This window comes from Gekko japonicus, unplaced genomic scaffold (assembly GCF_001447785.1).
Source record: "Gekko japonicus isolate JY-2015 unplaced genomic scaffold, Gekko_japonicus_V1.1 scaffold548, whole genome shotgun sequence".
Lineage (NCBI taxonomy): Eukaryota > Metazoa > Chordata > Lepidosauria > Squamata > Gekkonidae > Gekko > Gekko japonicus.
Window position 1 is genome coordinate 435,127 of NW_015169791.1, and position 14,279 is coordinate 449,405.

Consider the following 14,279-nt stretch of genomic DNA (forward strand, 5'->3'; position numbering starts at 1 on the left):
ACAGAAGTCTTGGGTGTGTGCTTGGTGCAAGGAGCTCCTAGTTCTCAGGGAACGAGTTTATTCCCTTGAGGCCAAGGTGACTGACCTGGAGAAGCAGAGACAGTCAGGCGTATGGAGAAGACTCTCTGGGACTTGTTAGATATGTCTCACTCTGAATATGGCAGTCCCACCACTGTCAGGGAGCATGAGGGTCAAGGGGAAACAGGCACCGTGCTGAGGATAAGGGGAATGTGCCCTCAGAAGGGACCTCTTCTTTAGCTGGTGAACAGGTATCCTTTCGCACCAAGGAACCATCCGTGGGCAGGGTGGGAGGGTTTTTTTTGGTAGTTGGTGATTCGATCCTTAGACAGGTAGACAACTGGGTGACAAACCTGCGTACTGACTGTATAGTGACTTGCCTGCCTGGTGCGAAGGTAGCGGACATTACGCGTGTTTTAGATAGGCTGATAGTGTTGGGGAGGAGCCAGTGGTTGTGGTGCATGTTGGCACCAACGATGTGGGGAAATGCAGTCATGAGGTCCTGGAGGAGAAATTTAGGCTACTGGGCAGGAAACCCAAGGCCAGGACCTCAAAGATAGCCTTCTCAGAAGTGCTACCTGCTCCACACGTAGGGCCAGAGATACAGGCACAGATCAGGAGTCTCAATGCGTGGATGAGACGAAGGTGTAGGAGGGAACGGTTCAAGTTCGTTAGGCACTGGGATGCTTTTTGGAACAAGAGGGAGCTGTACAAAAGAGACGGTCTCCACTTGTCTCGAGAAAGAACCAGGCTGCTGGCGCTTAAAATCAAAAAGGTGGCAGAACAGTTTTTAAACTGAATACTGGGGGAAAGCCGACAGGAGATGAAAAGTCTCTGGTTCGGGATGGCTCATCTCGGAGAGATGAGGGGGTAGCTGTTGCTTTTCTACAGGGAGGTGGATTGGAATTGTCCATTGAGACTATTGCTAGTGATATAGACTGCCTGACAAGGTCTCGAGAGAGCAAGAGGAAGGTTGCAGGCTTAACATGAATGGGAAATTATAGGTGTTTTTATACAAATGCTAGAATGGTCTGAGGTAAAATCGGGGAGTTGGAGTGCTTGGTGTTGGGGGGGAAACAGACATTGTGGGTATTTCAGAAAATTGGAGTGATGAGGAAAATCAGTGGGATACAGTGATTCCCAGTTATATATTATATTGGAAGGATGGGGGGAAGGGTTGGAGGTGGGGTGGCTCTGTATGTCAGAGAGGTTATACAGTCCAGTAAGATTGAGAGGGTAAGAGAATTGGATTCACTTCTGGAAATGCTGTGGGTTGAAATAGTGGGCCCAAAAGGAAGCTTAACACTGGGAGTTTGTTATCGCCCACCAGATCAAAAGATAGAGGAGGATTATAAAATGATGAATGAATTAAGGATAGTGAGTAGATGAAAAAGCTGTGTTGTAATAGGTGATTTTAACTACCCACACATTGATTGGGTCAATATGTGTTCTAGTCGGGAAAAAGAGATTGAGTTTCTCAACACTCTCAATGACTGTGCTATGGAGGAGATGGTCACGGAACCTACCAGGGGAGAGGTGATCCTGGATTTGGTCCTAAGTAATGCCCAACACCTGGTGAGAGATGTAAAAGTGATTGTACCACTTGGGAACAGTAACCATAATGTTATTGAGTTCAACATTTGTATGAATAGGGAGTTGCCCAAAAAGACTGACACAACCACTTTTAACTTTAAAAAGGGTAACTTCTCTGATATGAGGGGATGTGTGAGGAAGAAACTGAAAGGAAAAGTAGAAAGGGTCAAAATCATTGGGGAAGCTTGGAAACTGTTAAGTACGAGACTCAACGCAGCTTTCCCAAAACAGTGATTCAGCTTTATTAGATAGGTGAAGAACTAACACACAACATTAGAGCAACAGACTATCTTTTAAACTGTCTGGGTTTAGTAAGCCACGCCTATATGTCAGATAAGAACCAATCAGTCTTTACAGATATCAACCAATGAACTTGTTTCCCCCCAGAATCATTCTGATGTTCTGATTGGAAGGCTGTGCGGAGCACCCAATCAGATTAAGTGCTTTTCAATACCAGGAGAAGATATAGCTTTAGACTCAAGCTCTACATTTTTATGACAGTACATAACAGAAACTATTTAAAACTACAATCCTAGAAGCTCAGAAAAAAATATATACCACAGGTTAGGAAAGTCACAAATAGGTATAGAAAAAAGCCTGCATGGTTAACAAACAAAGTAATGGAAGCTCTAAAAGGTAAGAAGGATTCCTTTAAGTGGTGGAAAGCTATTCTCAGTGAGGTTTATAAAAGGGAACCCAGGCTGTGGCAAATAAAATGCAAGTCTGTGATCAAGCAGGCAAAAAGGGAATATGAGGAGCAAGCAGGAAACTGGCCAGGGAGGCAGTGGGGCCTTTGGATGACCAATAGGTAAAAGGAGTAGTGAAGGATGATAGGGCAATGGCTGAGAAGCTGAATGCATTTTTTGCCTCTGTCTTCACTGTGGAAAATGAGAAGTGCTTGCCCACTCCAGAACCACTGATTTTGACAGGAGTGTTGAAAGACCTGAGTCAGATTGAGGTGATGAGAGAGGAGGTTTTACGACTGATAGACAACTTAAAAACTGATAAATCACAAGGCTCGGATGGCATACATCCAAGAGTTCTGAAAGAACTCAAATGTGAACTTGTGAATCTCCTGACAAAAATATGTAATCTTTCATTAAAATCTGCCTCCATTCCTGAGGACTGGAAGGTAGCTAATGTTGCTCCATCTTTAAAAAGGGTTCCAGAGGAAATCCGGGAAATTACAGGCCAGTCAGTCTGACGTCGATACCGGGTAAATTGGTGGAAACCATTATTAAGGAAAGAATTAGTAAGCACATTGTTGAACAAACACTATTGAGGCAGACTCAGCATGGCTTCTGTAAGGGAAGATCTTGTCTCACTAACCTGTTACTGTTCTTTGAGGGGGTGAACAAACATGTGGACAAGGGGGACCCAATAGATATTGTTTACCTTGACTTCCAGAGAGCTTTTTGATAAAGTTTCTCATCAAAGGCACCTAAGTAAGCTCAAAAATCACTGGATAAAAGGACAAGTCCTTTTGAAGAAGAAGAAGAAGAGATTGGATTTATACCCCGCCTTTCACTTGGAGTCTCAGAGTGGCTTTAGAGTCAGCACACTTAACCACTGCACCAAACTGGCTCTCTTTTGTGGATCAAAAACTGGCTATTTAATAGGAAACAGAGTGAGTATAAATGGGCAATTTTCTCAATAGAGGGTGGTAAGCAGTGGAGTACCGCAGGGATCAGTACTTGATCCGATGCTTTTTAACTTGTTCATTAATGATTTGGAGTTGGGAGTAAGCAGTGAAGTGGCTAAATTTGCAGATGACATGAAGTTGTTCAGGGTGGTGAAAACCAGGGAGGATTGTGAGGCACTCCAAAGGGAACTATCGAGGATGGGCGAGTGTGCGTCAACGTGGCAAATGGGCTTCAGTGTGGCCAAGTGCAAGGTGATGCACATTGGAGCCAAAAATCCTAACTATAAATACGCGTTGATGGAGTCCAAACTGGCAGAGAGTTACCAAGAGAGAGATTTTGGAACTGTAGTAAGTAACTCACTGAAAATGTCGAGACAGTGTGTGACTGCAATAAAAAAGGTCAATGCTATGCTGGGGATTATTAGGCAGGGAATTGAAAACAGGTCAGCCAATATCATAATGCCTCTATATAAATCAATGGTGTGACCTCATTTGGAATACAGTGTACAGTTCTGGTCACCACACCTTAAAAAGGATATTATAGCTTTGGAAAAAGTGCAGAAAAGGGCAACTAGAATGATAAAAGGGTTGGAACACTTTCCCTATGAAGAAAGGTTAAAGCGCTTGGGGCTCTTTAGCTTGGAGAAACGACGGCTGAAGGGTGACATGATCGAGGTTTTTAAGATTATGCATGGGATAGAGCAGGTAGAGAAAGAAGTACTTTTCTCCCTTTCTCACAATACAAGAACTCGTGGGCACTAAATGAAATTGCTGAGCGGTCGGGTTAGAACAGATAAAAGGAAGTACTTCTTCACCCAAAGAGTGATTAACACATGGAATATACTGCTACAGGAGGTGGTAGCGGTTACAAGCATGGATGGCTTCAAGAGGGAATTAGATAAGCATATGGAGCAGAGGACCATTGGTGGCTATTAGCCACGAGGTATAGATAGGGACTCTGGGGCAAGGGATGCTCTGTCTTCTTGGTGCTTAGGGGGGCAACAGTGGGAGGGCTTCAAGTAGTGTCCTTGCCCCACTGCTGGACCTCCTGATGGCACCTGGTATTTTTGGCCACTGTGTGATAAAGTGTTGGACTGGATGGGCCATTGGCCTAATCCAACATTGGTTTCTTAATCCCTTCCAGTCTGGTTTTTGCCCTGCCAATGGGACAGAGACAGTGTTGGTCACCTTAATGGATGACCTCTGGAGACACTTGGATTGAGGCAGATTGGTGCTGCTGATACTTCTTGATTTGCTGGCAGCATCCAATACAGTTGTCTATGATCTGCTGACCCAGCGCCTCACCGATGTGGGGATATGGGGGCTCACCTTGCAGTGGCTGACCTCCTTTCTCCAAGATCGGGGACAGAGAGTGGCACTTGGAGGGGGTTCTCTCAGTGACATCTGATGGAATGTGGTGCTACAGGGGTCGATTCTCTCCCCAATGCTGTCTAATATCTACATGCACCCCCTTGCCCAGATTATCCAGAGGTACGGGCTGGGTTGTCACCAATATGTTGACAACACCCAGCTCTACCTACTGATGGATGGCCACCCTGACTCTGCTCCAGAAAATCTTGACAGGGCATGACAAGCTGTGGCTGGATGGTTACAACAGAGCAGACTGATACTGAATCCATTGAAGACAGAGGTCCTGTACCTGGGTTGTGGGGAACTGTGATTGGGCTCCCAACATTTGATGGGCTCCCACTGGTGCCAGTGTCGAAGGTGAAGAGCCTGGAGGTGTTCCTGGATGCCTTTCTGACTTTGGAGGCCCAGGTCGTTGCCACTGCCAGGTCTGCCTTGTTTAATCTGAGACAGATCAGGCAGTTGGCCCCTCTCTGAGGGCCTATTCCCAGGCGCTCTCAAGGAAGTAATGGGGGTGCTCCTGGATGCTTCCTTGACAATGGAGGCTCAGGTAGCAGCCACTGCCAAGGCAGCCTTTTACCACCTTCGGCTGATTAGGCAGTTGGTCCCCTTCCTCAAACGCAATGATCTGGCTTCAGTGATCCATGCTATGGTCACCTCGATGGAACCTGCAGCTGGTGCAAAACGCGGCAGCCAGGCTGCTGATGAGCCTCCCCAGGTGGGAGCACATCCAGCCTGTGCTGAAGTCATTGCACTGGCTGCCAATAGCATTCTGGATTTGCTTCAAGGTGCTGGTTTTGACCTTTAAAGCACTTAATGGTCAGGGGCCTGCCTACCTGAGGGACTGCCTTTCCCCATACGTTCCCCTGAGCACACTGCGGTCTGAAACACAACACCGCCTGTGCCCCCCCAGGCTTGGGACGCCAGGCTGGCGGTAACTAGGACCAGGGCATTCTCCCTGGTGGCACCAACGCTGTGGAACGAGCTCCCCAATGAGATTAGAGCTCTATGGGACCTCCAGCAGTTCCGTAGAGCCATGAAAATGGAGCTGTTTTGCCAAGCGTTCCAATAAGAACTAATTGCACTGGTTGGGTCGCACTAGTACTTTATTACAGGATGCCGCTGTATTTATTTAGCTTCATTGTATTTATTGGAACTGTATGGAATTTTATATCTTGTATTTGCTGGTTTTAAATTGTATGTTCATTTTAAACTGTTTGTAAGCCGCTCTGAGCTGCTTAGGCGGGAGGGCGGGGTAGAAATTTAATAAATAAATTAAAAATTATGCCCTTCTACCAGTATTAGAACACTTCTGGTGGTGGAAAATGCCATCAAATCACAGTTAACTTATGGTGACCCATAGGGGTTTGGAGGCAAGAGACGTTCACGAGCAGTTTGCCATTGCCTGCCTCCCTGTCACAACCCTGGTATTCCTCGGAGGTCTCCCATCCAAATACTAGCCAGGGCCAACCCTGCTTAGCTTCTGAGATCTTACCTAACCTGTTCCACAAATGCCTATGTTTGGACCAGAAGACAGGAAGGTATCTTCATATTGTTAAATTTCCATGAAGAAGTGACTGTCATTTACATTTTGCAATACATATTTGATGACTATTCTGCAAATGGCTATTGATTTTTGTGCAGATTTCAATATTTTGAATACCAGCAATATTGTTTGGGCTTCTTGCATAACTATTATGGATGGGTGTCTGCAAATACTATTATTTCTGCATTTTTCCTGAAAAATCAATGATTTTCTGTAGATGGGAGAATATTAATTTAGGTTTTAGGAAAACACTAACCATATAAATATAGCAAAAGAGACCTTCATGCTTATTATTGCTGACTGACCCACAAGGTGGCACTAAAGAGAAAAGCCACAATTTTTCTAATAAAAAGTGAAAAGCAAATGCAGAAGGCTATATGCTGAATCAATGTTATTTTAATTAGAAGCATGCTTCTTTCATTGCCAGTTACATTTTATTTTGTGACAAGCTACAAAGATTATTTGTTTTTACTCAATTAGCCGTTACTTTTGAAAGTAAACAAATAAGATTTAAATTTCATACTGTTTCAGAATCATGTGTTTGCTATGCTCAGACTGATGTTCATAAACATTTCCTGCCACAGAACACATATACACAATATCCAATGAGAAAACAAATTGATGTTTTTCTTTAAAACATGGCTCCAATCCTCTGCATGCATAAATTACTTAAATCCCATTGACTTAATCCTGTATTTAAGCCATTTTAGTGCTACTGGAGTCAACGGAACAAAAGCAACTTAATTGTAGCAGAATAGTACAACTTCCTTGTATGACTAAGGCTGTACTCCTATGCTTGTTTCTGGAAAGGTGTCCCTAATCCATGGAGGTTATTTATAAGTAAACATGTTTAAGATGAGGTAATAAAGGCAGTTCTAATGTGTGTGTTTTCAACCTCTGAAAATTATTTTCAGTTCATGCTTGTGTATAATTGCATTGATCCAGTGACAGAGTTCTGAGTGCATGAACAGGTTTCCATTCATGGATCTGTTGTAACGAGGGCATAACAGACTCCTGTTTAGGGAAGAAATGTTGCATTCGACAATCTGTTTGTATACCAAGCACAGCTGTCTGGGAAGAAATCTGTGCAATTTTAGCCCAACAGCATCTGTGCAGTTTGTACAGCACCCCACCTTTCAGCTGCCTAATCTGCAGAGGGAGGGGGCTTCACGCAGAAACCTCAAAAGGGCTGTCTGACACTAGGCATGCAAGTCCTGCTGAGCAAAGTGAGGTTTATTCTCAGGTAAAAATGCAAAGAATTGTAATCCAAGTATCTTTTGTCAATTTAGAGGAACTCCTCTATACTATGATTGCTGTCATAAATGGAATGGCCATGGATCATTACAAGTTGCTTGCAAGGAATGAGTGCATATGTTACCTACTCATTTTGATGACAAAGATCAGGTATAGAAGAATTTCATTTTATTTAGCAATGTGAAAGCACACATGAGGAAAGCAAGAGAGCCAAGAAACTGCACAGAAGGACAAAAGGAACTGAGATACTGACATATGAAAAATATGCTAAAGGGTAGATTAAAAAATGTGGAAATGTTTCTGCATACATGGAGGAAGGAGAAGGATGGGGCTGGATCACAGTGGAAAAGTACAAAGTAATGAACAGCTCAAACCATAAACAAAAACAATCCTGAGAAAATACTTTCCTTTCAGTATCCAAGTAATCTGTAATTCTCTGCTGCAAGATGTCACTAAGGGGAATACGAAACAGACTTTTCAAAGTTTTACAGTCAGACAGATGAGATTTTCCTCTTACTTAAATCATGATAAAAATATGAGAATATTAAGCTAGTAACTAGTTAAACACCGAAGAATGAGTGACTTGTTTAAAGAACAAGAGTCCTGCTGAATCAGACAGCTGTTTCGTGTAGTCTAGCATCCTGTTTCACAGGGGCCAACCAGTTGCCATGTAGGGTCAAATATAGTACACTGAAGCCAAGGCCTTCCCTAGTGTTGTCTATCAGCACTGATATCTAGAGGTTAACTGTCTCTGGATATAGAGGTTTCCTTTAGTCATCATGGCTACTAGCTATCTTCCATGATCCTGTCTGATCCTCTTCTAAGACTATCAAAGCTAACAATGATTACTTTTGTGCATAATGTACAATGAAAGATAACATCCAGTCAACATTTAGCTTTTTTATGGCCTGATTCTATACAGAATTAGGCATGCCCTTGGTTTCAGAGATTACTGAATTATTCCTAGGATCTGCCTCTTAATGCCCATTTCTTTCATTGGGAGAGTTATGGAGATGCTTAGCTCTCTCCTACTGCGGTAGCTCAAGTGGTTAAGACGCATAACTGCAGGCTGTGGAAGGTCAGTAGTTCAGCAGTTCGAGACCCGGGTGCCGCATGATGGAGTGAGCTCCCATCTCTAGTTCCAGCTCCTGCCAACCTAGCAGTTCGAAAGCAAGAAATTGCAAGTAGATAAATAGGTACCACTTCGGTGGGAAGGTAACAGCGTTCCGTGCGCCTTGGTGTTTAGTCATGCTGGCCACATGACCATGGAAACGTCTTCGGACAGCGCTGGCTCTTCGGCTTTGAAACGGAGATGAGCACAACCCTAGAGTTGGATTCGACTGGCTTTCGAGCAAGGGAACCTTTACCTTTACCTTACTAAATTAAAAGGGATTAACTTGGGCCACAAGTTAGGAAACTACTTCCCATAAGAATGCTATTTTGTAATCAAGCAGTTATTAAAAAAGCTGGGCATTTTAGGAATCTAGTAAAAATACACCTTGCTACAGCTGGACATAGAAGAGATTGGATTTATACCCCACCCTTCACTACCCAAAGGTGTCTCAGAGCGGCTTACAAACTCCTTTCCCTTCCCCTCCCCACAACAGACACTCTGTGAGGTAAGTGGGGCTGAGAGAGCTCTCTCCAGAACTGCCCTTTCAAGGACAGCTGTGCCAGAACTATGGCTTGCCCAAGGTCATCCAGCAGCTACAAGTGGAGGAGTGGGGAATCAAACCCAGTTCTCCCAGATTAGAGTCTGCACACCTAAGCACTACATCAGACTGGCTCTGTGTACAGGATGCTATAAACAAATAATATACTGCAAGGCCCCCTGCTTTTCCTCCAGGATTTGAGTACTAGCCCACTCTGGTTTCAGTAGACTCTGTGGAAATGCCTCATCAGCAAAACTTTTCAAAACTACTTTCCCAGATCCATCTTCTGCACATATCCCACTTTTCCCATACATCCATACAATGTTTCCACATTCACACTTAAAATGCTTACATTTCATGTTCATGCTGCTGACTACGATACATATGCACTGCATCCCTCTCCTCTAGCCCTTCTTGAAACAGACTCCTCACTTTTCTTAGGAAAAAGCATCTGTGTCTGTAAAAATCTAATTCTTAATCTAGTAGATCATAGCTGTGTCCCTGATAGATTGTAGGCACCAATCTATTCAGAAGGGCACTGCAGAGCAATGATAAATTCCTGCTAATGACTCGATTGTTCAAACGTGTTCCTCTTACCCTCTTTCTCAACATTTACTTTTCTTGTTTCTTTGTTCACGGTTAAGCTGCCTTTAAGAGTTTTAAGAATCTGTAAGTGTTGGATGCCTGCATAAGTCTCTGTTGACTGAAGAGAGATTTAACCATGCATTTGTGAACAGTTTTACACACATGCTGAAGGCAGTTTCTTGGAGACTTTAATGTTTCAACCCTTACAGGCAAGAGAGGAATTGCTTTACCCAGGAGAGCAGCTGCATTTGCTATGAAAGACAGAGCTTGCTCCAGTGCTTAGTTTTTAAAAATGAGAGCTGTTGAGTCTTGAGCTTGCCTGGAAATCATGCATGCTTTCTGCCAGATTCCTTTCTCCTAATTCTGGGTTCAGGGGCTGGTTGTGATAAGCCTGTACTTGCTTACATATTTCATACTTGGTTAACACATCAGCTTCCAAGGACTCGTATTCGTAGCATTGCTTACATATCATTTGGTAAGACTTAACTTACTTAATATTCCAGTTCACAAAGTATGAGTTATGATGCCATCTGGTTATTATATACCTTGCAAGCAGTGTGTGGTTCATTACCACAAACCTTTACCCAACATTGCTGTCCTGAAACATGATTCATATATATATATATATTAAGTGCTGAATCGTTGTAACTTCAGATCACTACATGTGATCACTATGCCCTGAAACTCTTGTGGGTCCTTAAGGTGCTACTGGACTCCAATCTAACTGTGATTGTGGTGAGCTTTTTTTTGTGTGAAAATGATTACATCCTTTTTGGCTCAAAGTGTGCTTATGGTCAACTGACCATGACTCACCCTTTTTAGATTTTGGTGCCAAGCAGAACTGTGCTTGGTCTTCTGAAGATGCTCATCTCATAATCTGAATGTAGACTGAAAATGCACAAAATCATTGTGAGGGACCAGGCTGTGTGAGAGCTGGTCTCAATATTGCTTCTGCATGATTGCAGTGCCATCATAAACAGAGTTGTTTGTCATCTTCTGGGCATGACACAGCAGCTACTAGGGGTGTGGGGGGAAAGGTATTTGTGAATATCCTGCATTGTGCAGGGGGTTGGACTAGATGACCCTCGAACAGTGTTCCCTCTAAAATGAGTTAGTGTGAGCTAGCTTGAAGTTTTGTAGCCTCCTGCTCACACATTTTTGTCTTAGCTCAGGACGCATGGCTCCAGAGCAAACTAATTTCTGCAGTAGCCAAATCACTCACTCACAACTTTAATGCCAGTAGCTCACAAAGTAGAATTTTTGCTCACAGGAGTCCACAGCTTAGAGGGAGCATTGCCCTGGAGGTCCCTTCCAACTCTATGATTCCAGTTATACCATTAAGGTCAGTGGGCTAAGAAGGGAGTAACTCTGTTCAGACTGTTAACACACCAGTCTGGTATAGGTAGCATGGCTTGCTTATGTATACAGACACTGGCTGAAAGTTAACACGTGAAAATTAGAAAGGACTAATTGTTGTGTAGATGGAATGGGTGACTCCTTCATTGCACATCATGAAGCACATATCTATTTGGAGTTCGCAGAATAGCTACTCCTCCGCCAGCCCATGTCACTGGATCCTTCAGGACAACCAGTGAACAAACTATTCCTACCCTTTGAGAACGGCTCAACAGCTTCATCCTGGCTCAACAGCTTTCTCCTAGCCTTCTTGAAACACACACACCAAAGACATATACATTCAGTATTTCTACAGCACACAGCACATATTGTATACTATCAATATGTGGTGAACCTTTACATGGAATCCCAGCAAATCCCCAGCAAGGTGGGTTTATATAACCTGACACATGCCAGATCATCAAAAGAGGATCTGCCAAAGAGGCTGTCTGTCATCATCACCCCCGGATGCCTTCCAGATACTATGCAGATTCACTTCCAGCTCCCCCCCTCCCTTCTGCCCTGGAGAGAACTCCTGTCCAAAGAGAAAGCCTGTCTCTCTTTCTCGCTCTCTGCGTGCATATACCCCAAGGAGCTTTCTGAGGCAGCTAAGCGAAGTCCCTCGAAGCTGCAGGCGTCTCGCGCGACAGCCCCATTAAAGCTCTCTAGTTCCTCGCTCCTGATTCCGTCTCCTGGGAGTTTCCAGTCACTCAGGCAGTCTCGCAGACTTTTCGGCGGTTTTTGCGGTTTGGTTTCGCGAAGGACTCGATCTGCCCCCCCCCCCAGGGATGTGGGGCGTTCCCAACCCCCAGCAAGCGGCTGAGCAAGCGGCGGGAGCGCCAACTACAAAGCCTCGTTTCACGCCTCCCACGCCGGCAGCCGCCGCCCGGCCTCAAGACTCTCCGCTGAAGCGCGCAAGGCAGGCGACGGGCAGCCCGCAGCGCCTTGGCGCTGCCTGCAAGTGCCGGGAGGCCGAGCTCTCAGCGCCCTTTCCCACCAAGCAGCGCACCCATCGCCACTTCGCGCTCAGAGCCGGTCGAGCGGCTGAATTGGGAGGGGAGCGGAGAGGCTGCCGCTTTAAGGCCGAAGGGACCGAGTGGGAGGAGAGTTTGTGGCGCGGCGAGTTTGAGGGAGTGAATAAGTACCCGCGGGGGAGGGCGCGAGGAGTCGGAGTCCTCCCCTTCGCCGCCGCGCACAGAGTTCCACTCGCTCCGGCAGCCAGCGCAGGCTTGGCGGCAGCGTGTCCTGCTGGCTGGCGCCCTGCCCTGCGCCCAAGTTGCGGGCTCTCTCTGCTGCGGGTCAGGCGGTGCCTCCCCCCGCCCCTTTCCCGCCTTCCTCCCACCTGGCGCTTCCCTCGGCCGCTGGGGCTGCTCTCGGGGCGCGAGATGGGGCGCCTGGCAAAGTGACACCCGCAGCGGCTGCGGCAGCGGGAGGACGCCAGGCGCGAGCGCTTCCCTCCTTCTTCTTTTCCCGCCTTCTCTTTCTCTCTCTCGGCCGAGCGTCTCATGCCTTCCTGGCCCCAGCGGGGGGCGGCGGCGGCGAGAGCCCCGCGGGAGGACGAGCCGTGGGTGGCGCTCCTCTGATGCCCCTGGCCGAGAAGCGGGACCAGAGCTGCTCCTTCACGCCCATGATGATCGAGGAGGACGCCGCCCTGAGGAACGGCAGCAGGGGGCTCTCGGGCCAGTGGGCGGACGCGGCGGCGGCGCGACCCCGCACCACGGAGCGGCACATCACGGTGCACAAGCGCCTGGTGCTGGGCTTCGCCGTCTCCATCCTGGCCCTGCTGGTGGTCACCATGATCGCCGTCTTGCTCAGCGTGCGCATCGAGGAGTGCAGCAGTAGCGGCGGCGGCGGCAACAGCCCCGGCGGCGGAGACTCCGCGGCGGACGGCCCAGCAGGCAGGGCGGGCAACGGGAGCGTCGTCCCGGCCGCCGCAGGAAGCGCCCGCCTGAACCGTAACCACGCCGGGGAGGCCCCTGGGCGCGGAGGGCTGGCACCGGAGGGCCCGGCAGCGGGAGGCGGGCAGGGCGAAGAAGAGGAGGAGGAGGAGTGGCAGCGGCGACGGGAGCCGCCGCCCTGGACTCGGCTGCGCCTGCCCGGGCACCTGCGGCCCCTCCACTACAACCTGATGCTGAGCGTCTTCATGGAGAACTTCACCTTCGGCGGCGAGGTCAACGTGCAGGTCGAGTGCCTCAACGCCACCCGCTACATCGTCCTCCACGCCCACCGCATACACATCGAGGCCGTCCGCGTGGCCGAGGACCGGCTGGCCGGCGCCCTGCGCGTCTCCAGCTTCTTCCTCTACCCTCAGACCCAGGTCTTCGTGGTCGTCCTCAACCGGAGCCTGGAGGCGCTGCGAAGTTACAACCTCAAGATCCTCTACAACGCGCCCATTGAGAACGAGCTGCTGGGGTTCTTCCGGAGCTCTTACGTCCTCTACGGGGAGAGAAGGTAGTGGACCCCGGGGCGTCCCCTTCCCAGGCCAAAGAAGGCGCCGGTTGTCCCGCGCATGCTCCCTTAGCCACGCTGTGAAGGAGACCCCATTCTCCCCCTGAGAGCGAGAGAGTCTTTCCCTGAGTTTCTCATTTCCTCTAACGCGACGCTGTAGGTGACACATCCCCTCCTGTTATCCATCAGGCTCTTTGGTTCAGTCTCAACGAGAAAGACTTACATAGAAATCTTTAGTGGATTTTCCGATTGCCCCAGAAAGTCATGCATGCATATAGATAGATAGATAACCAGTTGGCCTAAACTTCAGCAACTTTCTGCATGTCAGAAACAGAGTATCGAAAATGTCTCTTGCCCAGAGAAGTGCTAGGCAACATTAGGAAAATTTGCCCTCAGGATGTGTCTATTTATTTGCTTATTTACTTCGACAGTATATCTTTGTTAGCGTTCAGTTGAAAGAGAGAGCCAGTGAGTAGTAGGAAGCTAGGACCCTGTAAGCCAGAGAAAGAGAAACTAAAATGTAGGAACTGCATTATAGACCCATATGACTCTTCTTAGTGTTATAGATCTTGCTACTGACACTTCTACCCTTTAAGATGCTTTGATTGTGAGATGCAGTTAAGAGAGAAGATTCTGTGCAACGTGACCATCATATGGAAATGCTCACAGGACTCTCTTTATTCTTGTGAATCTACCTTTGCGTGTGGGGTCCACCATTGCTCTCAGAACAAAAAGGAGCTGATATTTTAGAGAGTCTTGGATGACAGTGCCAGGAAGA

The 14,279-nt window shown here is 47.1% G+C and overlaps 1 protein-coding gene across 1 annotated transcript in view; it reads left to right on the forward strand.

Annotated features, from left to right (window-relative positions):
• The first annotated feature begins 12,683 nt into the window (after positions 1 to 12,683).
• TRHDE (thyrotropin-releasing hormone degrading enzyme) overlaps positions 12,684 to 14,279 on the forward strand; it is a 469,626-nt gene continuing 468,030 nt past the window's right edge. The window contains exon 1 of the mRNA XM_015417024.1: positions 12,684 to 13,504. Within this exon, the coding sequence (XP_015272510.1) occupies positions 12,684 to 13,504 (821 nt within the window). The remainder of the gene's footprint in view (positions 13,505 to 14,279) is intronic.